Genomic DNA, 25512 nt, shown 5'->3' with positions numbered 1-25512 from the left:
CCCAAGACAAGCTTTTCTCTGTATCTTAGTAAACCTAAACCTAGACAATAAGTTATGATAACTCTTACACAGTTGGCAGAGGGGAAAATGCTGTAAAACAGACCTAGAATAGGCGCAGCTTTGAGAGGGCGCAGAGGAGATTTACCAGGATGCTGCTTGGATTAGAGAGCATGCCTTATGAGGAGAGGTTGAGTGAGCTTGGGTTTTTCTCTCTGGAGCGAAGGAGGATGACAGGTAACTTCTTCGAGACGTATAAGAGGCGTAGATGGAGAGGGCAGCCGGAGACTTTTTCCCAGGGCGGAAATGGCTCAAACAAGCGGCCGTAATTTTAAGGTGATTGGAAGAAAATACAGTGAAGATGTCAGAGGTAAGTATTTTACACAGAGTGTTGAGTCCATGGAACACTGCAGGGAATGGTGGTAGAGGCAGATACATTAGGGACGTTTAAGAGACTCTCAGACACATGGTTAATAGAAAAATGGAGGGCTATGTGCAAGGGAAGTGTTAGATAGATCTTAGAGTAGCTTAAAAGGTTGGCAGAACATTATGGGCCCACGAGCCTGTATTGTGCTGAAATAACCTAAGTTCTATTTTCAATTTCATGTCATATAGTTCAGTGATAATAAACATGATTTTGATTGAAGGGTTTCATCTGCCCTGCAGGGTTGTCTCGGACAGCACTGAAAGTTAAGATCATCAGATTTTTACAATCAGGTCTCTGGGACCTGAGGTCATGCTTCTAGAAGAATCTATAAAGGTTAGCTTTATTTGTCACATGTACATCAAAACATACAGTGAAATGTGTTATTTTGCATTAACGGCCAACACAGTCCAAAGATGTGCTGGGGGGAGCCCGCAAGTGTCACCATGCTTCTAGCAGCAACATAGTATGCATACAACGTACCTGTACATCTTTGGACCGTGGGAGGAAACCGGAGCACCCGGAAGAAACACATGCAGTCACAAAGAAAATATAGAACCTCCACAATGGCAGGGAGAGCATTCTCCTCAGCACAGGCTCCCTGGTATCCACTCACCCGCTGCCAATGTCATCGGCTCTGCCGTTCTTCCCCAGCAGGTCGCCGTCGCTCATGTAGCCAGTCGCGTCTGCGTTGCCCAGCGCCGTATCAAACTCAGGGCCGCCCCCCCTTTCCACCAGCTCCGACTGGGGGACGCTGCAGACCCGGGAGCCGGCTGTCCGGCGGAGGGGTGCGCCATAGGCATAGCGTGGGCCATCGGGGTGGAGGTAGCGTCCGGCACCAGCCCGCGGTGGGGGGTACCCACTGCCCAGGGAAGGGGCATCTCCAGCTTGCAGCCGAGGGCTGTTCTGCCCCAAGCGCCAGCCCATAGCCGAGGTCCTGGCAGAGACAGCGGGAATGGTGCGCCCGTTGACCTCAGTGGTGACAGTGCTGTCGAAGGTTGTCTCCAAAGTGCTGCCAAAACAAACAGAAATGCAGGAGAAACATTAGACGTGAGCCGGGAAACCAGGGGCTGGTCAACAGGCTGAACTATTCCACGTCACACACTCTCCCCACTCTCACTCAACCATCCCTACCCCTGCTGCCTTGATAAAGCAGACAGTATAATCAAAGACCACACTCATCTCGGACACTCTCTCTCATCCTCCCTCTCCCACTAGACAAAAGATACATACCAGTAAGCTCAAGATCAGTTTCTATCCCACTGTTATTAGACTCTTGAATGGACTTCTTGAATGAAAAGATGGACTCTTGCACTGCATTTTATCAGTAACAGAAACACTTCATTCTGCATTATTTTAGTTTTACCTTACCTTGCTTCTCTTTTTAATAAAAATCTATTGACCAACAATCATTATACAATAAATCATGGTTTAGTGATCTACAGTTTCAAATTAAAATAGGATTATTGCTACCTACAACACATTCAAGCCCCTGAGGGGCCTCGCCTGCCTCAATGCACTGTGTAATGCTCTGAGCAGAGGAACAAGCTTTTCACTGTATCTCAGTACTTGACAAAATAGAACAGTCCCAGTACCACCAAGGACATCTTCAAAAGGCAGTGCCTTGGACCCTCACTAACCAGAACAAGCCCTCTTCAGGCACCTCATAGGTTGTGTTCACTGAACATCTCACTTTCAAGGGCTCTATAGCTCACGCTCTCAGTATTGATTGTTTGATTGATTGATTGACTGATTGTATTTAGCACAGTCTGACTTCTTTCCCACATTGGCTATTTGTCCGTCTTTGTGTGTAGTTTTTCACTCATTCTATTGTATTTCTCTGTTCTACTGTGCATGCCCACAAGAAAATGAATCTCAGGGTAGTATATGGTGACATATACACACTACGATAATAAATTTATTGATCTTTGAACTTCTTATTCCTGCCATCAGGGAGGAGGTACAGGAACCTGAAGACCATCACTCAACATTTTAGGAACAGTTTCTTCCCCTCTGCGATCAGATTTCTGAATGGTCCATGAACCCTTGAACACCATCTCACTACTTCTCTTTCGCACATTTTTTATATTGGAACTTACAACAATTTTTTATGTATTGCAATGTACTGCGGGCACTAAACAACAAACTTCATGACTGTGAAGATGAACTTAATTCTCATTCTGATTGAAATATAGGTCATGTCCACTCTTCATAACTTCACTGCACCCCCCACCCCCAGTGCCCCTCGTGGTGGAGATCAGGTCACCAAGTCTGCTGTCATGTGTAAGGTGGGGTAGAGGGACAGTGAAGAACTTGCTTGCAGCAGCATCACTGCCATGTAGGTGCGGAAAACACACAGAACATTAACTATCCATAAAAGAAATGTCTGCCAGGCACTGCCAGGCATGGTAGTGGAGGAAATTAGCATCGGAACAATTAAGGGGCTCTCAGGTAAACATGTGAATGTGTAGAGAAGGGAGCAATGTAGTCAATTCATGAAGAGGAAGGATAGATGAATTAGAAGTTGTTGGATTAATTAGCTCCGCACAACATTGTGGTCTGAAGGGTCTGTCCTATGCTGGACTGTTCTATTTACTATCGTGCAAGACATAATAAGAAGACTGTACAAAACAAGACATTGGTGCAAAAATAAAACACAATCAGAGACAAGTCAATGGTAGGGCAAGAGGAGCCCCTTCCTTTCCAATCCTGATGAAGGGTCTCGGCCTGAAATGTCAACTGTTTATAGCTCTCCACTGACGCTGCCTGATCTGCTGCGTTCCTCCAACATTTTGTGTGTGTTACTCAATGTAGTGCTCCATTGCTGAGGTAGGGTTAGTGTTGTGCAGGTCGTTTCAAGAATATGATTCCTAAACCTGGTGGTGTGTGACTTTCAGGCTTTTGCATCTCCTGCCCAGTGGTAGCAGCGAGAGCAGATATGATAACAACATTTCAGAGGTACCTTAGACAGGCAGGGAATGGAGGGATATCGACCACGTCTGGGCAGAGTCAATGGAAGGCAGGATGGTTTTTAGTGATGATGAGAACACAATGCTGATGATTGTTGGGCTGCTTAACCGGGCAACTACAAAGCAACCATATTGTTACAGGTCAGAGGTGGCTCATAAGCCAAGAAATTCCCTTTCTGAAGGACATCAATGAACTAGAGCTGCTTTTTTATAACTTTTTAGTTTCTCTAGCACTCTACTTCCTCAAGTAGAGAGTTGGCATGTTCTCTTTAACCCTCCCCAAATTTTATCAGTGCACAATAGAAAGCATCCTACCTCGACGTTTCATGATGCAGTATGGCACCTGCTCGGCCCCACCCTACGAGAAACTGCAGAGAGTTGGTGCAACCACCTCCCCACTCCCCTCCATGGACTCTGACTGTACTTCTCACTGACTTCGTAAAGCAGCCAGTATAATCAAAGAGCCCACTCCCCTGGGCATTCTCTCTTCTCCCCCCACCCATCAGGCAGAAGATACGAAAGACAGAAAACACGTACTACAAGGACCAAGGACAGTTCTTAACCTGCTGTTACAACACTCCCCCGGAACAATGAAATAGATATGATCTTACAGTCTACTTCATTGTGGACCTGCCTGCACTGCACTTTCTCCGTAACTGTAACACTTTATTCTGCATTGTTATTGTTCTCCCTTGTACTGCTGTAATAAAATAATCTGCATGGATGGCATGCAACACAAAGTTTTCACTTTACCTCAGTTCTTATGACAATGATAAACCAATTTACCCATTTAGTCTTAGCATCATCATTGCTGCGGTTAGCATTTTATTCCAGATATACAGAACATATTTAATTGTTTGAATCGAAGTTCTCCAACTGTCATGAAGAGGTTTGACCATAAGATTATAAAACATAAGAGCGGAATTAGGCCCTTTGGCCCGTCGAGTCATGGATAATTTAATATCGCACTGAACCCCTTTTTCCTGCCTTCTCCCCGAGATCTTTGACATCCTTACTAATCAAGAACCTATCAACCTCTGCTTCAAATATAGCCAATGACTGAGCCTCCACAGCAACCTGAGCAATGAATTCCACAGATTCACCACCCTCCTGCTAAAGACAGTCCTCCTCAACTCTGTTGTCAAACTATGTCCTTCTATTCTGAGGCTGAGGTTTCTGGTCCTAGACTCCCTCACTATAGGAAACATCCTCTCAACATCTACCTATTTAGGCCGTTCACTATCTGATAGGTTTTAATGAGACCGCCACCCCCCACCCCACACTCTCATTCTTCTGAACTCCAGTGGATACAGGCCCAGAGCCATCAAATGCTCCTTGTTATTAAGCCTTACATTCCTGGGATCATTCTTGTAAACCTCCCATGGAATCCTTGTCTTCTTATGTTTGGTGTTTATGCTGGTGGTTAGTCCAACATAAGTACTATGCTCACACATCTAGAAAGTGTTCTTATCAAATACAGTATCCCAATACCCTGAAATTCTGCAAAATCCACCATGTGGGGAAGAAATCCTTTCCACAGAAGGATCCTCTTCTGCCCCATCCTCAGTTAGAAGTCAACTTAAGCATCTGAGGGAACATGCAGGCATGTAAAAGGATTACCTATGGCTTATCTGTGTCCCACGGAGACTGGACATGGTCTCCTCCAGGTTCTGACGCAGGTCGGCAATGTTCTTCACCGTCCTCATTCTCCTGGTCTCCGGATCTTCCCCTGCGAAAGAGAGCAGAGTGAAAATGGTGAGCACAATCCCTCATGATTCTTTGTATCACCAAGGCAACACCACACTACATTCATTGAATCATAGAAACAGGCTCTTCAGCCCATCTATTCCTTGCTGAAGTATTATTCTGCCTAGTCCTATCAACACGCACCTGGACCATAGACCTCCTTACCCCTCCAATTCATGTATAAACCAAATATCTTTTCAATGTTGAAATTGAACCTACATCCATCCCTTCCAATGGTGGCTTGATTCATACACTCACTATCTTCTGAGTGAAGAAGTTCCCCTTCCCTCTCATGTTCCCCTTGAACATCTTACTTTTCACCCTTCACCTTTCACCCATGACCTCTAGTTCTAGCCTCACCCAACCTCAGAGGAAAAAGCCTGCTTACATATTGGTACCAACGACTTAGATAGGAAAAGGTTGGAGGTCCTAAAAGCAGACTACAGGGAGTTAGGAAGGAAGTTGAGAAGCAGGTCCACAAAGGTAGTAATATTGGGATTACTGCCTGTGCCACATGACAGTGAGTATAGGAATAGAATGAGGTGGAGAATAAATGGGTGGCTGAGGGATTGGAGCAGGGGGCAGAGATTCAGATTTCTGGATCATTGGGACCTCTTTTGGGGTAGGTGACCTGTACAAAAAGGACGGGTTGCATTTGAATCCCAGGGGGGCCAATATCCTGGCGGGGAGGTTTGCTAAGTCTACTGGGGAGAGTTTAAACTATAATTATTGGGGGTGGGAACTGAACTGAAGAGACGGAGGAAGAGGTGGTTGGCTCACAAATAAAGAAAGACAGGAGACAGTGCGAGAGGGAGGATAGGCAGATGATAGAGAAGGGATATGCTCAGATCGATGGTTTGAGATGTGTCTATTTTAATGCAAGGAGCATTATGCGCTGAGAGAATGGATCAGTACTTGGAGTTCTGATGCTGTGGCCATTACAGAGACTTGGATGGTGCAGGGGCAGGAATGGTTACTTCGAGTGCCAGGCTTTAGATGTTTCAGAAAGGATAGGGAGGCAAAAGAGGTGGGGGTGTGGCACTGTTGATCAGAGATAGTGTCACAGCTGCAGAAAAGGAAGAAGTCATGGAGGGATTGTCTATGGAGTCTCTGTCATAGTCATAGACATAGTCATACTTCATTGATCCCAGGGGGAAATTGGTTTTCGTTACAGTTGCACCATAAGTAATAAATAGTCATAGAACCATAAATAGTTAAATAGTAATATGTAAATTATGCCAGTAAATTATGAAATAAGTCCAGGACCAGCCTATCGGCACAGGGTGTCTGACCCTCCAAGGGAGGAGTTGTAAAGTTTGATGGCCACAGGCAGGAATGACTTCCTATGACGCTCTGTGCTGCATCTTGGAGGAATGAGTCTCTGGCTGAATGTACTCCTGTGCCCACCCAGTACATTATGTAGTGGATGGGAGATATTGGCCAAGATGGCATGCAACTTAGACAGCATCCTCTTTTCAGACACCACCGTCAGAGAGTCCAGTTCCATCCCCACAACATCACTGGCCTTATGGATGAGTTTGTTGATTCTGTTGGTGTCTGCTACCCTCAGCCTGCTGCCCCAGCACACAACAGCAAACATGATAGCACTGGCCACCACAGACTCATAGAACATCCTCAGCATCGTCCGGCAGATGTTAAAGGACCTCAGTCTCCTCAGGAAATAGAGACAGCTCTGACCCTTCTTGTAGACAGCCTCAGTGTTCTTTGACCAGTCCAGTTTATTGTCAATTTGTATCCCCAGGTATTTGTAATCCTCTGTGGGTGGAAGTTAGGAACAGGAAGGGGTCAATAACTCTACTGGGTGTTTTTCATAGACCACCCAATAGTAACAGGGAGATCGAGGAGCTGATAGGGAGACAGATTCTGGAAAGGTGTAGTAATAACAGGGTTGTTGTGGTGGGAGATTTTAATTTCCCGAATATCGATTGGCATGTCTCTAGAGCAAGGGGTTTAGATGGGGTGGAGTTTGATAGGTGTGTTCAAGAAAGTTTCTTGATACAATATGCAGATAAGCCTAGAAGAGGAGAGACTGTACTTGATCTCATATTGGGAAATGAACCTGGTCAGGTGTCAGATCTCTCAGTGGGAGAGCATTTTGGAGGTAGTGATCACAATTCTATCTCCTTTACGCAACACACACAAAATACTGGTGGAACGCAGCAGGCCAGGCAGCATCTATAAGAAGAGGTACAGTTGACGTTTCGGGCCAAGAACCTTCATCCTGATGGTCCCAGCCCAAAACGTCGACTGTACCTCTTCCTATAGATGATGCTAGGCCTGCTATGTTCCACCAGCATTTTGTGTGTGTTGCTTGAATTTCCAGCATCTGCAGATTTCCTCGTGTTTGCGCCTATCTCCTTTACCATAGCTTTGGAGAGGGATAGGAACAGATAAGTTAGGAGTAAGGGGAAATATGAGGCTATCAGGGAGGAACTTGGAAGCATAAATTGGGAACAGATGTTCTCAGGGAAACATACGGAAGAAATGTGGCAAATGTTCAGGGGATATTTGCATGGCGTTCTGCATAGGTACATTCCAATGAGACAGGGAAAGGATGGTAGGGTACAGGAACTGTGGTGTACAGAGGCTGTTGTAAATCTAGTCAAGAAGAAAAGAAGAGCAAATGAAAGGTTCAAAAAACTAGGTAATGATAGAGATCTAGAAGATTATAAGGCTAGCAGGAAGGAGCTTAAGAATGAAATTACGAGAGTCAGGAGGGGCCATGAGAAGGCCTTGGCGGACAGGATTAAGGAAAACTCCAAGGCATTTTGCAAATATGTGAAGAGCAAGAGGATAAAATGTGAGAGAATAGGACCAATCAAGTGTATGGAACCGGAGGAGATAGCAGAGGTACTTGATAAATACTTTGCTTCAGTATTCACTACAGAAAAGGATCTTGGCGATTGTAGAGATGACTTACAGCAGACTGAAAAGCTTGAGCATGTAGATATTAAGAAAGAGGATGTGCTGGAGCTTTTGGAAAGCATCAAGTTGGATAAGTCTCCGAGACCAGACAAGATGTACCCCAGGCTACTTTGGGAGGCGAGGGAGGAGACTGTGGACCCTCTGGCGATGATCTTTGCATCATCAATGGGAATGGGAGAGGTTCCAGAGGATTGGAGGATTGGGGATACTGTTCCCTTATTCAAGAAAGGGAGTAGAGATAGCCCAGGAAATTATAGACCAGTAAATTTTACTTCAGTGGATGGTAAGTTGATGGAGAAGATCCTGAGAGGCAACATTTATGAACATTTGGAGAGGCGTAATATGATTAGGAATAGTCAGCATAAGGCAGGTCATGCCTTACAAACCTGATTGAATTTTTGAGGATGGGACTAAACACATTGATGAAGGTAGAGCAGTCGATGTAGTGTATATGGATTTCAGCAAGGCATTTGATAAAGTACCCCATGCCAGGCTTATAGAGAATGTAAGGAGGCATGGGATCCAAGGGGACATTGCTTTATGGATCCAGAACTGGCTTGCCCACAGAAGGCAAAGAGTGGTTGTAGATGGGTCATATTCTTCATGGAGGTCGGTCACCAGTGGTGTGCCTCAGGGATCTGTTCTGGGACCCCTTCCCTTTGTGATTTTTATAAATGACCTGGATGAGGAAGTGGAAGGATGTGTTAGTAAATTTGCTGATGACACAAAGGTTGGAGGTGTTGTGGGTAGTGTGGAGGGCTGTCAGAGGTTACAGCGGGACATTGATAGGATGCAAAACTGGGCTGAGAAGTGGCAGATGGAGTTCAACCCAGATAAGTGTGAAGTGGTTCATTTTGGTAGGTCAAATATGATAGCAGAATATAGTATTGATGTTAAGACTCTTGGCAGTGTGGAGGATCAGAGGGATCTTGGGGTCTGAATCCATAAGACACTGAAAGCTGCTGTGCAGGTTGACTCTGTGGTTAAGAAGGCATATGGTGCATTGGCTTTCATCAATCGTGGGATTGAGTTTAGAGCTGATTGAGTTTAGAGCCGATTGATTTGAGCTGAGAGGTAATGTTGCAGCTATATAGGACCTTGGTCAGACCCCACTTGGAGTACTGTGCTCAGTTCTAGTCACCTCACTACAGGAGGGATGTGGAAACCATAGAAAGGGTGCAGAGGAGATTTACAAGGATGTTGCCTGGATTGGGGAGCATGCCTTATGAGAATAGGTTGAGGGATCTCGGCCTTTTCTCCTTGGAGTGACGGAGGATGAGAGATGACCTGATAGAGGTGTACAAGATGTTGAGAGGCATTGATTGTGTGGATAGTCAGAGGCTTTTTCCTAGGGCTGAAATAGCTAGCACGAGAGGGCACAGTTTTAAGGTGCTTAGAAGTGGGTACAGAGGAGTTGTCAGGGGTAAGTTTTTTACACAGAGAGTGGTGAGGGCGTGGAATGGGCTGCTGGCTATGATGGTGGAGGTGGATACGATAGGATCTTTTCCTTTTCAATCTTTTTATTAATTTTCAAATTCATAAACATAACAACAATAGCAGTACAAAGAGATTGGGAATACATTATTGGTAATTAGCATGTGTGAATATAAGCTACAGATAACATAAGTATACTAAGCCTCCCAAACTCTTAATGTAATTAAACATGACAAAAAGAAAAAAAACCCAAATTAGAAGAAAAACAAAAACTAAACTAAACAAAGCTGGGCTATTATATAACATCAGATACAATCATTAATGTCATTAACTCTGCTCCTCTGTCCATATATTTAAGGTTAATAAAAAGGATTTGGAGAAGGTCAAGTTACATCATATTAAAGTGTTTAATAAATGGCCTCTAAGTCTCTTCAAATTTAACTGAAGGATCAAAAGTGACACTTCTGATTTTTTCTAAATTTAAACAAGATATAGTTTGGGAAAACCATTGAAATGCAGTTGGAGGATTAATCTCTTTCTAATTCAATAAAATGGATCTTCTAGCCATTAGTGCAACAAATGCAATGATCCAACGAGCTGAAAAGGATAAATAACTATGTTCCATCACTGGTAAACCAAAAATTGCGGTAATAGGATGAGGTTGTAAATCAATACGCAAAACTGTTGAAATAGTATCAAAAATGTCTTTCCAATATTTTCAAAAGAGGGCAAGACCAGAACATATGAGTCAAAGAAGGTACCTCAGAATTACATCTATCACAGACAGGACTTATATGAGAGTAAAAATGAGCTAGTTTATCTTTAGACACGTGGGTCCTATGCACCACCTTAAATTGTATCAATGCATGTTTAGCACATATAGAGGAAATGTTAACTAATTGGAAAACTTTCTCCCATTTCTCTATAGGTAAGAGAAGTTGAAGTTCCCTTTCCCATTCATTCTTAATTTTATCAGATATACCTGGCTGTATTTTCATAATCATATCATAAATAGTTGCTATAACCCTTCTGATAAGGGTTTAAACCTAAAATTTTTTTCGTGGTATCAGTTGGATACAAAGTCGGAAAAGTAGATAGTGTGGAGGATCAGAGAGAGCTTGGAGTCCAAGTAAACAGGATACTCAAAGCTGCTGTGCAGGTTGACTCTGTGGTTAACAAGACATATGGTGCATTGGCCTTCATCAATCGTGGAATTGAGTTTAAGAGCCGAGAGGTAATGTTGCAGCTATATAGGATCCTGGTCAGACCCCACTTGGAGTACTGTGCTCAGTTCTGGTCACCTCACTACAGGAAGGATGTGGGAACCATAGAAAGGGTGAGAGGAGATCCAGGATGTTGCCTGGATTGGGGAGCATGCCTTATCAGATAGGTTGAGGGAACTCGGCTTTTTCTCCTTGGAGCGACGGAGGATGAGAGGTGACCTGATAGAGGTGTATAAGATGATGAAAGGCATTGATTGTGTGGATAGTCAGAAGCTTTTTCCCAGGGCTGAAATAGCTAGTACGAGAGGGCACAGTTTTAAGGTGCTTGGAAATGGATACAGAGGAGATATCAGGGGTAAGTTTTTTTACGCAGAGTGGTGAGTGTGTGGAATGGGCTGCCGGCAATGATGGTGGAGTTGGATACAATAGGATCATTTAAGAGACTCCTGGATAGGTACATGGAGCTTAGAAAAATAGAGGACTATGGGTAACTCTAGGTAATTTCTAAGGTAAGGACATGTTCGGCACAGCTTTGTGGGCCGAAGGGCCTGTATTGTGCTGAAGGTTTTCTATGTTTCTATGTTTCTATTTACCCTATCCAACTAAGTAACTTGATGGACAGAGGATTGATAGTTGAGTCATACAATGAGTCAGTACAAGAGGAGGGTATTTGGTCCATCATGCCAGTGGTTGTTCTGTGAAAGAAATCTGCAATTAATTCCAGTGGAGTAAGTCTTTGCAGTTCTAGTCACCATACTACAGGAAGGATGTAACTACAGTGGAGAGTAGGCAACAGATTATTCAGGATGTTTCCTGGATTGGAACTCTGCGGTTATAAGGACAATAGACAATAGACAATAGGTGCAGGAGTAGGCCATTCGGCCCTTCGAGCCAGCACCGCCATTCACTGTGATCATGGTTGATCATCCACTATCAGTATCCAGTTCCTGCCTTATCCCCATATCTCTTGACTCCGCTGTCATTAAGAGCTCTATTTAACTCTTTCTTGAAAGCATCTAGAGAATTGGCCTCCACTGCCTTCTGAGGCAGAGCATTCCACAGAACCACAATCCTCTGGGTGAAAAAGTTTTTCCTCAACTCTGTCCTAAATGGCCTACCTCTTATTCTCAAATTGTGGCCTCTGGTTCTGGACTCCCCTATCATTGGGAACATGTTTCCTGCCTCCAGCGTGTCCAATCCCTTAATAATCTTATATGTTTCAATAAGATCCCCTCTCAGCCTTCTAAATTCCAGGGTATTGCCCAGTCACTCCAATCCTGCAACATATGACAGACTCCCCCCCATCCCAAGAATTAACCTTGTGAACCTACACTGCACTCCCTCCATAGCAAGAATGTCCTTCTTCAAATTTGGAGACCAAAACTGTACACTGTACTCCAGGCGTGGTCTCACCAGGGCCCTGTACAACTGCAGAAGGCCCTCTTTGCTCCTATACTCAACTCCCCTTGTTATGAAGGCCAACATGCCATTAGTTTTCTTCACTGCCTGCTGTACCTGCATGCTTACTTTCAGTGACTGATGAACAAGGACACCTAGATCTCATTGTACTTCCCCTTTTCCTAACTTGACACCATTCAAATAGTAATCTGCCTTCCTGTTCTTGCCACCAAAGTGGATAACCTCACATTTATCCACATTAAACTGCATCTGCCATGCATCCGCCCACTCACCCAACCTGTCCAAGTCATCCTGCATTATCACGACATCCTCCGCACATTTCACACTGCCACCCAGCTTTGTGTCATCTGCAAATTTGCTAATGTTACTTTTAATCCCTTCAGCTAAATCATTAATGTATATTGTAAATAGCTGCGGTCCCAGCACCGAGCCTTGCGGTACCCCACTAGTCACTAGCTGCCATTCTGAAAGGGACCTGTTAATCCCTACTCTTTGTTTCCTGTCTGCCAACCAATTTTCAATCCATGTCAGTACCCTACCCCCTATAGCATGTGCTCTAATTTTGCCCACTAACCTCCTATGTGGGACCTTATCAAAGGCTTTCTGGAAGTCCAGGTACACTACATCCATTGGCTCTCCCTTGTCTATTTTCATAGTTACATCCTCAAAAAATTCCAGAAGATTAGTCAAGCATGATTTCCCCTTTGTAAATCCATGCTGACTCGGACCAATCCTGTTACTGCTATCCAAATATGCCGTTATTTCATCTTTTATAATTGATTCCAGCATCTTCCCCACCACTGATGTCAGACTAACTGGTCTATAATTCCCTGTTTTCTCTCTCTCTCCTTCCTTAAAAAATGGGATAACATTAGCTACCCTCCAATCCGCAGGAACTGAACCTGAATCTATAGAACATTAGAAAATGATTACCAATGCATCCACGATTTCTAGAGCCACCTCCTTAAGTACTTTGGGGTGCAGACCATCAGACCCTGGGGATTTATCAGCCTTCAGTCCCATCAGTCTGTCCAACACCATTTTCTGCCTAATGTGAATTTCCTTCAGTTCCTCCATTACCCTAGGCTACTATTACATCTGGGAGATTGTTCATGTCTTCCCTAGTGAAGACAGATCCAAAGTACCTGTTCAACTCGTCTGCCATTTCCTTGTTCCCCATAATAAATTCACCCGTTTCTTCTTCAAGGGCCCAACTTTGGTCTTAACTAATCTTTCCTCTTCACATACCTAAAGAAGTTTTTATATATTATAGAAGCTTTATATTATATTTTTGGCTAGCTTGTCTTCGTATCTCATCTTTTCTCCCCGTATTACCTTTTTAGTTATCCTCTGTTGCTCCTTAAAAGTTTCCCACTCATCTTTGCTATGTTATACTTCTTCTCTTTTATTTTTATACTGTCCTTGACTTCCCTTGTCATCCACGGTTGCCCCTTACTCCCCTTAGAATCTTTCTTCCTCTTTGGAATGAACTGATCCTGCACCTTCTGTACTAACTAGATGGACTTGCTTTTGCTTTCCCTGGAGCAGAGGGGGCCGAGTGGTGACCTGATAAACCTAGGAGAGGGATACATACCATAAGACCACAAGACATAGGAGCAGAATTAGGCCACACAGCCCATCAAGTCTGCTATGCCATTCCATCATGGCTGATTTATTATCCCTCTCCTGCCTCCTCTCTATAACCTTTGAGCTCCCCCCACCTAATTAAGAATATATCAACCTCCACTTTAAATATACCCAATGACTTGGCCTCCATGGCTGTGCGTGGCAATGAATTCCTCAGCTTCACCACCATAGATACTGTGCTGGTGTGTCTAAGACAAGAGGGCAGAGGTCAAAGGTGAGATGTAGTTAGTTAGAGGAGATCTGAAGGAAACCCTCATTAGAGGGCGTTAGAAACTGGAATGTGCCTCCTAAGGAGGTATGGAGGTAGAGACTCTTGTTATATTTAAGAGGCATTAAACAAGGATTTAGATACCACATAAGGAAGGCTAAGTGCCTAAAGTGGTCTTATCCCTGTAGCCTTTGATGCCTACTAATCAACTTCAAGGATGCTACAACTCATGATCTCAGTATTATTTATAGATTAGATTAGATTATGAGGACACACAGTTCTCTTTTATTGTCATTTAGTAATGCATGCATTAAGGAATGATACAATATTCCTCCAGTGTGATATCACAGAAACACAGGACAGACCAAGACTGAAAAACTAACAAAAACCACATAATTATAACATATAGTTACAACAGTGCAACAATACCATAACTTGATAAAGAACAGGCCATGGCACAGTAAAAAAGTTCAAAGTCTCTCGAAAGTCCCACATCTCATGCAGATGGGAGAAGGAAGAAACTCTCCCTGCCATGCCCGACTTATTTATGTCTGATTTATTTATGTTATTTATTATTATTTTTGTGTAGTTTTTCATTGGTTCCATTGTATTTCTTTGTATGTACTGTGAATGCCTGCAGGAATCTTAGAGTAGTATATGGTGACGTAGATTTACCTTGATAATAAATTTACTTTGAACTTTGAGAACTTATAAATCTTCACTTTAAATATAGATTCAGATTCGGATTAATTTATTCATGACAGATACATTGAAACACACAGTAATATGAGTCGTTTGCGTTAACAGCCAACACAACTCAAGGATATGCTGGGCTGGGGGCAGTCCACAAGTGTCACCACACATTCCAGTGCCAACATAACAATGTCAAAATGTGAACCTGGCACTACTGATATTATTTGGGATTCAGAACTCCAACAGATTGTAAAACCATAAGACACAGGAGCGAAATTAGGCCATTCAGCCCATTGAAGCTCCATTTAACTATGGCTGATTTACATTCCCTCTCAACCCCTTCCTGCTGCCTCCTCCCCATAACCTTTGATGGCCTTTACTAGTCAAAAACCTATCAACCTCACTTCAATGAAATTAACTTGGCCTCCACAGGTGTCCATGAAAATGAATTCCAGATTCACCATCCCTGAATAAAAAAATTTCTCCTCATTCCTGTTTGGAAGGGATGTCCTGTATTCTGAGGTTGTGCCTTTTGGTCCTAGACACACCTATTATAGGAAACATCCTCTGCACATCTACTCTTTCAAGGCTTTTCAATATTCTATAGGTTTCAATGAGGTCACCCCTCATTAAACTCCAGCGAGTACTGAACTGGGGCTATCAAATGCTTCTCATATGTTAATCCTATCATTTCCAGAATCATTCTTGTAAACGTCCTCTGTACTCTCTCCAATGCCAGCACAGCCTTTCTTAGATAAGGGGCCCAAAACTGCTCACAATACTCCAAGTGAGGTCTGACCAATACCTTATAAAGCCTTAGCATTACATCCTTGTTTTTATATTTTATCATTCTTGAAATGAATGTTAAGATTACACTTGCCTTCCTTACTGCCAAGTCACCTTGCAAGTTAACCTTTACAGAATCCAGCACAAGGACTCCCAACAATACACACACAAAATGCTGGAGGAACTCAGCAGGCCAGGCAGCACCTATGGGAAAAAAGTACAGTCGACGCCATGGCCCAAAACGTCGACTGTACTCTTTTCCATAGATGCTGATGGCCTGCTGGGCTCCTCCAGCATTTTGTGTGTGTTGCTCAGATTTCCAGCATCTGCAGATTTTCTCTTGGTCTCCCGAATTCCTTTGCACCACTAATTTCTGAACTTGTTCAGCTTTTGGAAAATAGTCTATGCCTTTATTCCATCTACCAAAGTGCATAACTATACACTTCCACACACTATATTCCATCTGCCACTTCTTTGCCCATTCCCCCAATCTGTCTAACTCTCCCTGCACTACCCGCCCCTCCACCTACCTTTGTATCGTCCGCAAACTTGGCCACCAAGCCATCAATTCCATCATCAAAATCATTGTCATATAGTGTGAAAACAAGCAGCCCTAACACCAGTCCCCACGGAACACCATTAATCACCAGCTGCCAACCAGAAAAGACCCCCTTTATTCCCTATCTTGGACTCCTGCCAGTCATGCCCTCCACAGACGCTGCCCGACCTGCTGAGTTGCACCAGCATCTTGTGGGTGCTGCTCTAGAGTTTTATGAAGCTGCAACAGAACCAAGCAGGGAGGAGGAACATGGGCCAGTAACCGCCCAGTTACGTGAATAAGCGAGACTGGAGTTTGAGGCCTAGTGTTCAGTGATCAGTGCATCCTGTGGTTGGCAGCAAAGAGCAAAGCCCGAATATCAACAGGTAGTCTGGCAGTTGAGGCCCGAAAGCTGCAAATCTCTGTGACTCTGCTGAAGAAGTTGAAGGCCCAGTGTCTGCAGGTCTGAGTCCACGGAAGGCTGGAGTCTGAGGATGGCCTGTCCTGGTGTTGGAGGCCTGTGTTTGCAGGTGGTGGGAGGTATGGAAGAATGAGGCTTGTTTTGCTATTGCTGTTCGTCACTTGCTGTGTTTGGTGGTTCTCTGCTGAGCTTTGTGGGCATGCTATGTTGGCACCAGTACGTGTGGTAACACGTGTGGGCTGCCCCCAGCACATCCTTGGGTCATTAACACAAATGACACACCTCACTGTATGCTTCAATATACATGTGATAAACAAATCTGAATCCTGGCTCACTCTGCTCATCAACACTGTTGAGGGTCTTGCCATGGGAAGAAGATTGATGAAGCTGCCCAGAATATGCGTTAGCGAAGTGAAGAGAGGCTAATCAGGCTGAATGCCCAGCCATCTCAGATTCTGATTCAGATTTAGATTTATTTATCACATGTACATCAAATGCACCATTTTCATTAACAACCTAAGGATTGAGACATCACAACTGGAGGCAGCCCACGTGTTACACACATCGTGGAGTACACACAGCATCCCACAATATTTAGCAGCAACAACATAACAACAAAGCAAAACAAAAACGGCCAAACAAGCTCACTTTTCCCCTCCCACACTCCCACCCACTCACCCACACAAATACAGGCCTCCAATCTCAGGACAGGCCGCCTCCGGCCTCCAGTTCCTGGCCCAAACATGCAGACATTGATGGGATTACACGTAAGAGGACGGAGTGTGCACTGGTGCCTTGCCACTGCCTGGGTGCCTCTGACTGGTCCCAATGGTTCTGTGTAGAAACTCCAGAGCAACGAAGAGTTAAGCCTGACTCCTGAAGTCCTTATTTAAGAGAATGCTGGGGAATGTGCTGATTCTGGCCTTTCCAAATATAAACGTGCAAATCTGGGTCCAATAAAAATCTGAGCGTGCACTCTCAGCAGCTTTAGCAGAGAAGCGGGGAAAGGCGACCATCTCAGCAGAATTTCCTTAGCAACAGGAGAGGCCAATCAGCCCCTCAACCCTCCAGGAATGCAAGCCCAAAGGGATTCCTGCTGAGGCTTTATAAGGCATTGGTCAGACCACATCTGGAGTATTGTGAGCAGTCTTGGGCCCTTATCAAAGAAAGGACGTGTTGCCATTGCAGAGGGCTCAGAGGAAGTTCGCGAGAATGATCCCGAGACTCCTGGACACACTAGAGTTTAGAAGAATAAGGCGGGTGGGCATCTCTTTTATACTTATATTGAAAGGCCTACATGTTGAGGGAATGTTGCCAATAGTGGGGGAGTCTAGGACCGGGGGGTACAACCTCAGAATAGAAGAATGTTCCTTTCGAACAGAGATGAGGAGGAATTGCTTTATTCAGAGGGTGGTGACTCTGCTGAATTCATTGCTACAGACACCTGTGGAGGAAAGTCATTGGATATATTTAAAATGGAGATCGAGTGTTTCTTGATTAATAAGGGTGTCAAAAATCACAGGGAGAGGCAGGAGAATGGGTTTGAGAGGGAAAATAAATCAGCCATGATCAAGTGGCAGAGCAGAACTGATGGATCAAATGGCCTAATTCTGCTCCTAAGTCTTACGGCTCCCTTCACCATTGAAAGTAACAATTGGAGTGGGTGGGATATACCCTTACGACGTGGACCTCAGCCCACGTAGGTTATGGTAATGTCGGTGTGTTGTCTGTGCCCAGAAGGTAACATGGGATTTTCAGGTCCAGCAGAGCACAAGAGTTGCCATGGGTTTCCAGGTGGTCAGAAAAAGTTAACAGTGGCTTTGGAAATTTGATCTCGAATTCAGGGCTCACCAGGTTTGAACGCAAGCAGGACTGCGCAGGAGGATCCAAAATACAGCTCCGACCAATGTGCCCCTGTGGTAGCAGTGAAGGGGGAGGGCTGGAAGAGAGTTACCAGGGTGTTGACTGGAAGGGAGGGGTGTAGTTATAATGACAGATTGGATAGGGTGGGCTTATTCACACCGGAGATTGTAAGGTGACCTTATAGAGGTCCACAAAATGAGGGGCATAGATAAAATGGATGGTCGCAGCCTTTTTTCTGCAGGGTAGAGGAGGTAAAATCTACAATGCATAGATTTAAGGTGAGCAGGGAGAGACTTAAAGGGAACTCAAGGAGCAACATACAATAATGATGCTTAAAAACGATTGGGCAGCTATATTGATAGGATGGGTTTAGAGGGATATGGGCCAAACATGGTGGACTGGCACTAGCTTGCATAGGTATCTTGGTCAGAGAAAGGCCTGTTCGTGTGCTGTGTAACTCAGAGGTGGCATTGATGGGATTGCACAAAGAGCCAACATTGATTTGATGGCCCAAATGGACTCCTGCTCCACGAGGAGGAATATGATCATTTTCCAGGATCTAGGTATTGTAACATTGAGGAGAAGTTTGGTTAGGTACTTAGATGCGAGAGGTATGGAGGGCTAAGGACCTGATGTAATTAGGTAGAAGACAAGGCTGGCATGGTCCTGATGGGCTGAAGGGCCTGTTTCTGTGCTGTAGTCCTCTGTGATTGTGTGCCAACTTCTTTCCTTGCATTCTTCTTGCCGCTGCAATCAGGAAGGAGGTACAGGAGTCTTAGGAGACATACCACCAGGTTCAGGAACAATTACACTCAGCCATAAGGTCCTGAACCAGTATGGATAACTTCACTCACCTTCACTCAGCCAATACTGAACTGTTTCCACGGCCTATAGACTCAATTTCAAGGATTCTTCATCTCATGTTTTCCATATTTATTGTTTGTTGATTCATTTTTTTTATTTTTTGTGTTTTTTTATATTTGCTCAGTTTGTAGTCTTTTGTACAGTAGCTGTTTGTCCATCTTGTGTGCTGTTTTTCATTGATTCTATCATGCTTCTTTATATTTACTATGAATGCCCACAAGAAAATGAATCTCAGGGTAGTATATGGTGACATATATATACATTGCTAATAAATTTACTTTGAACTTTGAACCTTCTGCCAGCCATCCACAGAAGTTTTCGCTAGTCAAGAGATCCAAGTGAAAAGAGGTCAGCATTTTACAGACCACACATAACACTCACTCTCCCCAGTTTTGCATATGAGGATCTGAGGAACTCAAGGCTATTCTGCAATTTAAAAGAAACCAAAATGGTGCCTCAAAAAGGCGGTATCCATCATTAAAGACCCTCACCATCTGGGACATGACCTCTTCTTGTTACTACCATCAGGGAGAAGAAACATGAACCTACAGACCCACACTCAAATGTTTTAGGAATAGCTTGTTCCCCTCTGCCATCAAATTTCTGACCAGTCCAGGAATCCATGAACACAGCCTTGTTATTCCTCTTTTGCACTATCTATCTGTCTAATTGATTGATTGATTATTGTGATCTATACCAATATTTTATATCTTGCAGTATATTGCTGCCACAAAACAACAAATTTCATAACACATGAGCCACAAAATGATGGAGGAACTCAGCCAGTCAGGTACCATATGGAAGGGAATTTGCTGAGATCTTCCTGTTGATCAAGATTTCTAACATCTGCAGAATCTTTTGCGTTTAAAATTTCACAACATACGTCAGTGATAATAAACCTGATTCTGAATGACAGAGTAATGACAGAATTGGAACACTAGAGGCAGTTGTTTTTATTTTCTTTGGGTTTGAGCTGGGTCTCCACAAGAGAAATGAAACCAGACCCATACCTCAGGCTTGCCCATAATCTGCCATTTCCTCTTCAAAGCCCAAACACCCCCACCGCTCTTGTCAATTCCTATTGCTATAATTACTTTCCCATGCAGCAAGCTAACTCCTCACTTCACTGGGGAATTGAGAAGATACTTTGAGGAATTTCCAGACACTGATAGACTGGCACCTGGCTCCTTCCCTTCCAATCATGGTGTTGGCTAATATTACCAATCTCTCCCAATGGTTTCCATAGCTTCGTAAACACTAGGCCACATCTTAAAGCATATCCCATAAGCCTGCTCAGGAAGAAAATATGCAACAATCTAAATATAGCCCAACTAAAGTTTTACACATCTAGAATATAGAACATTACAGCCATTACAGGCCCTTCGTCCCATGATTCTGTACTGTCCATTTAAACTACTCTAACATCAATCTAACCCTTCACTCCTACATAACCTTCCAATTTTTCTATATATGTTAATATCTAAGAATTTCTTAAATGTCTCTAATGTACCATAACTGCCCCTACCACCACCCCGGTAGCATGTTCCATGCATCCTCACTCTCTGTGTAAAATAACCTACCTCTGACTTTCCAACAATCAAGTTAAAATTATGCCATTTCTGTCCAGGGAAAAAACGTCTCTGGCTGTTCACTCTATCTATGCTTCTTATCATCTTGTACACCTCTATCAAGTCACCTCTCATGTCTGCAGCAAATCTTCCCAATTTTATTCTCAATGCCCCAACCAGTGTAACACATGTCATACATCTTCATTACCACCCTATCCACTTGTGAATTGAATTGATTTTACTACTTACATCCTTCATATACATGAGTAAAAATCTTTATAGTCTCCATCTGAATGTGCAATGTGCAATTTATAGTAATTTATAATAATTAGTATGTACAACAGGACAGTCAATATAACACAGAAATACAGTTGCGTCAGCATGAATTAAGCAGTCTGATGGCCTGGTGGAAGAAGCTGTCCCGGAGCCTGTTGGTCCTGACTTTTATGCTGCAGTACCCTTTCCCGGATGGTAGCAGCTGCAACAGTTTGTGGTTGGGGTGACTCGGGTCCCCAATAATCCTTCAGGCCCTTTTTATACACCTGTCTTTATAAATATCCTCAGTAGTGGGAAGTTCACATCTACAGATGCACTGGGCTGTCTGCACCACTCTCTGAAGAGTCTTGCGATTGAGGGAAGTACAGTTCCCATACCAGGCAGTGATGCAGCCAGTCAGGATGCTCTCAATTGTGCCCCTATAGAGAATTCTTAGGATTTGGGGGCCCACACCAAACTTCCTCAACCGTCTGAGGTGAAAGAGGTGTCATTGTTGCCATTTTTCGTGAGCTATAGACTTGGACCCAAGAGCCCTCTGTTTATCAATGTTCCTAAGAACTCCACCATTTACTGTATATTTCAGCTTGAATGTGCAACACATCACAATTACTCAGAATGTGGCAACCATAACTGTACACAATTATCTAACTGAGGCCTAACCAACATTTTACACAGTTGCAACATGACTTCCTGACTCATGCTCAATACTCCTGCTGCGTGATGAAGACCAGCTTGCCATATGTGTTCTTGACTATCCGAACTGTTTTCATATCCGTTGGATATATTTAAAGAGGAGGTTGATAGGTTCTTAATAAGTAAAGGTTTCAAAGGTTACAGGGAGGAGAAAGGAGAAAAGGGTTGCAAAAGGAGAGGAAAAATGGGAAAAATGAGGTAGTGTTCATGGGTTCATTGTCCATTCAGAAATCTGATGGCAGAGGGGAGAAAACTGTTTCTGAAATGCTGAGTGTGTGTCTTCAGACTCCTGTACCTCTGCCTTATTGGTAGCATCCTGGTCCTTAATAAGTGATGCTGCCTTTCTGAGGTATTATCTTTTGAAGATTCCCTCAATACTGGGGAGGCTAGTGCCTATCATGGAGCTGGGTGAGTTTCTAACTTTCTGCGGCTTTTTCCGATTCTCTGCAGTGGCCCCTCCATACCAGATGGTGACGCAACTAGTTGGAATGCTCTCCATGGTACATCTGTAGAAATTTGCAAGTGTCCCTGGTGACATATTAAATCTCCTCAAGCTCCTAAAAATCTCCTTTCTGATAATGAATTAGAAATTGAATGGTGGAGCAGACTCAATGGGCTGAATGGCCTTATGTTCTTCAGGGAGCTATGGACTTGCAACCCAAGATCCTTCTGTACATCAATACACCTAAGGGTACAGACATATACTATATATATTCCTTTTACATTCAATCTCTTAAAGTGTAACACATCAGCATGACACAGCCAAAACCCCCAGATATTCTCTCTTCTCCCCTCTCCCACTGGGCAAAAGATACCAAAGCGTGAAAGTATGTACCACCAGGCTCAAGCTCATTTTCTATCCTGCTGTTCTAAGACTATCAAAAGGCTGCCTCGTACACTAAGAGGAACTCTTGGGCCTCCCAATCTAACTCATTATTTAGGAACACACACGCAAACCTCCTGCTCTGCACTTGCCCTGTAGCTGTTACACATTATTCTGCATTCAGTTATTGTTTTACCTTTTTCCACCTCGATACTTAGAAATAAGTAGTCTTGTATGAGCAAGTATGCAAGACAAGCTTTCATTGTATCCTGATACATGTGACCAATTGCAGTTCCAATCCATCTCTCTCTTGCTCAGGTTACATTCTGTCTGCCTTTTCTCTGTCCAGTTTATACCCTGCTGAACCAGTCCCGCTATCCACAACTCCACCAACTTTTGTGTCATCTGCAGATCTGTTAATCAGACTATGATCCTCGAGTTCTGAAAAACAAATGGGTTACCACTGGACAGAGACCTCCAATCATAAAAATACTCCCCTATTATTATCCTCTGTCTTCTATGATCCAAGTCAATTTTGGATCAAATTTACCGATTCACAATGGAGTTTAAAGTTCTGGACCAGCCTACTATGAGGGCCCCTTGTCAAAAGCTTTACTGAAATCAAAGTAGACAACCTCCACAGCTCTTCCCTCATCAATCACCTTTGTCACTTCTTCAGTAGCGTAAGGAAGTAAGACAGGATCTCCCCCTGCACATAACCATGCTGACCATCCTCCAGATGTCCATGCAAGTAAATCTTGTCATTGTGTCATAGTCATAGAGCAATACAGCATGGATACAGGCCCTTCGGCCCTAGTCTGTGTCAACCATGGTGCCTCCCAGCTAGTCCCAATTTCCTGTGCTTGACCCTCCCCTATCCAAGTACTTCCTAAATGATATTATTCTACTTGTCTCAACCACTTCCTCATTCCATATACTCACCATGCTCTGCATGAAAATGTTGCCCCTTATGTCGCTTTTAAATCCAATTTTCTATCATCCATGTGCCTAACTAAGAGTTTCTTAAATGACCCTAATGTATCTGCCTGGCATGCCTGACACCCCTGGTAGGGTACTCCATGCACTCACCACTCTCTATGTAAAAACCTTACCACTGATACCTCCCTCTCCCACCCCCACTTTTCTCCAATCACCTTATAACAACTTCCCCTTGTTTTAGCCAGGCCTGTGCTGGGAAAAAATCTCAGCCTATCTGCTCAATCTACGCTCTTACCACTTTGTACACTTCTATCAAGTTATGTCTTATCCTCCGTCGCTCCAAAGTGAAAAGCCCTATCCTCATAAAATATAGTCATGGAGCACTACAGAACAGAAACAGGCCCCCTGGCCCATCTAGTCTGTACCAAGCTATTATTCTGCTTAGTCCCATTAACCTGCACCTGGACCATAACCCAACATACCCCTCCCATCACGTACTTATCCAAACTTCTCTTCAAATGTTGAGATCAAACCTGCATCTACCACTTCCGCTGGTAGCTCGTTCCACCCTCTGAGTGAAAAAGTTCTCCCTCATGTTCCCTTAAACACTTTACCTCTCACTCTTAACCCATGACCTCTAGTCATAGTCTCACCCAATCTCAGTAGAAAAGGCCTGCTTGCATTTATCCTTCCTATGCTACTCATAATTTGATAAACCTCTGTCAAATCCCCCTTCATTCTCCTACACTGCAGGGAATGCTCTCTAATCTATGCAGCACCCTGGTAAATCTTAAACACAAGAGATTCTGCAGATGGTGAAAATCCAGAGGAGCACATACTAAATGCTGGAGGAACCCAGCTGGTCAGGTTGAAGGGAGGAGCCTGATGACGGGTCTTGACCCAAAACGTCAACTGTTTATTCCTTTCCATGGATGCTGCCTGACTTGCTGAGTTCCTCCAGGACGTCGTATCTGTTACTCCTGGTAAATCTTCTTTGCACCCTCTCTGAAGCTTTTAAACTTCTGAAAGCTGGGCTTCAGACCAAGCTCGAGACTCCGTAGTCAGTAGTCTTACACACTGAGCGCCTGCCATGAATTCACACCTATCAGAATCTCCTCAGATGTTTGAATAAAAATATCCTTCTTCAATCCATTTCGCACTGTATAATCATAAACTTTCTCCCATGTGTTTAGTTTAGTCTGAATTATTCAGAGGCACATTCTGTATGTAAGAGCGAGCTGTGTATTCCCAGAAGCCGAATATAATATACTTCTTTCTATTCTACATGTTTATGTTCAGGTTACTCATAAACAAAATACTGCTGGAAATCTGAAATAAATCAAAATATTAGAAATAGGGTGGCCTACATATTGGAGAGAGAAAGAGAATCAGTGCTTTTTATTTCATATTTCTCATGATGTAGGAGGCTGTTTAATCACAGAATTACACAACATTGAAATAGGCCCTTTAGCCCAACTCATCCACGCTGAGCAAAATACCTAAACTAGCCCCCTCCCCCTTGACTGCCAGTGTCCTATATTTCTCTAAACTGTTCCTATCCATGTACCTGTCCAAGCGTCCTTCAGATATTGTAACTGTACCCATTTCTGCTGCTTCCTCTGGCAGCTTGTTCCACATAATCACTGTCCTCTAGGTCCCCTTCAACCTCTACCCCTAGTTTTAGGTCCCCCTACAATGGAAAAAACGACTATTCACTCGTGATTTTATAAGATTATCGCCCATCCTCCTTCCCCACCAAGCTCTTGCTCTACCTCTTCCTCCTTCCTCATAATTCTGGCCATCTCCTCTCTATCTCTCAGCCCGGATGAAAGATCTCCACCTGAAACAATGACTATCCATTTCGCCACACAAATGCTGGCTAACCCACTGAGTTCCTCCAACTGCTTGTTTGTTGACACTGAGATTATATCCGCTTTCAGAGTAATCCCACCACCTCCTTTATTTCCCTGTACACTATTGTCCCGCACATGCCCAACAGCAGCATCCTCATTCTCCTATCACACACCCCCAGTGG

At 43.8% G+C, this 25512-nt stretch overlaps 1 protein-coding gene across 4 annotated transcripts in view; it reads right to left on the bottom strand.

Annotated features, from left to right (window-relative positions):
- Positions 1–25512, bottom strand: part of nav3 (neuron navigator 3) — a 548130-nt gene that overhangs the window by 257220 nt on the left and 265398 nt on the right. For all 4 annotated transcript variants that reach the window (XM_072268225.1, XM_072268222.1, XM_072268223.1 and 1 more), the window contains 2 exons: positions 5011–5119; positions 1038–1433 (listed from right to left, as the gene is read on the bottom strand). In XM_072268225.1, coding sequence (XP_072124326.1) covers positions 1038–1433; positions 5011–5119 — 505 coding nt within the window. The remainder of the gene's footprint in view (positions 1–1037; positions 1434–5010; positions 5120–25512) is intronic.

Source organism: Mobula birostris, chromosome 9 (genome assembly GCF_030028105.1).
Source record: "Mobula birostris isolate sMobBir1 chromosome 9, sMobBir1.hap1, whole genome shotgun sequence".
Classification (NCBI taxonomy): Eukaryota; Metazoa; Chordata; class Chondrichthyes; order Myliobatiformes; family Myliobatidae; genus Mobula; species Mobula birostris.
This window is presented reverse-complemented; position numbering and strand designations above follow the sequence as displayed.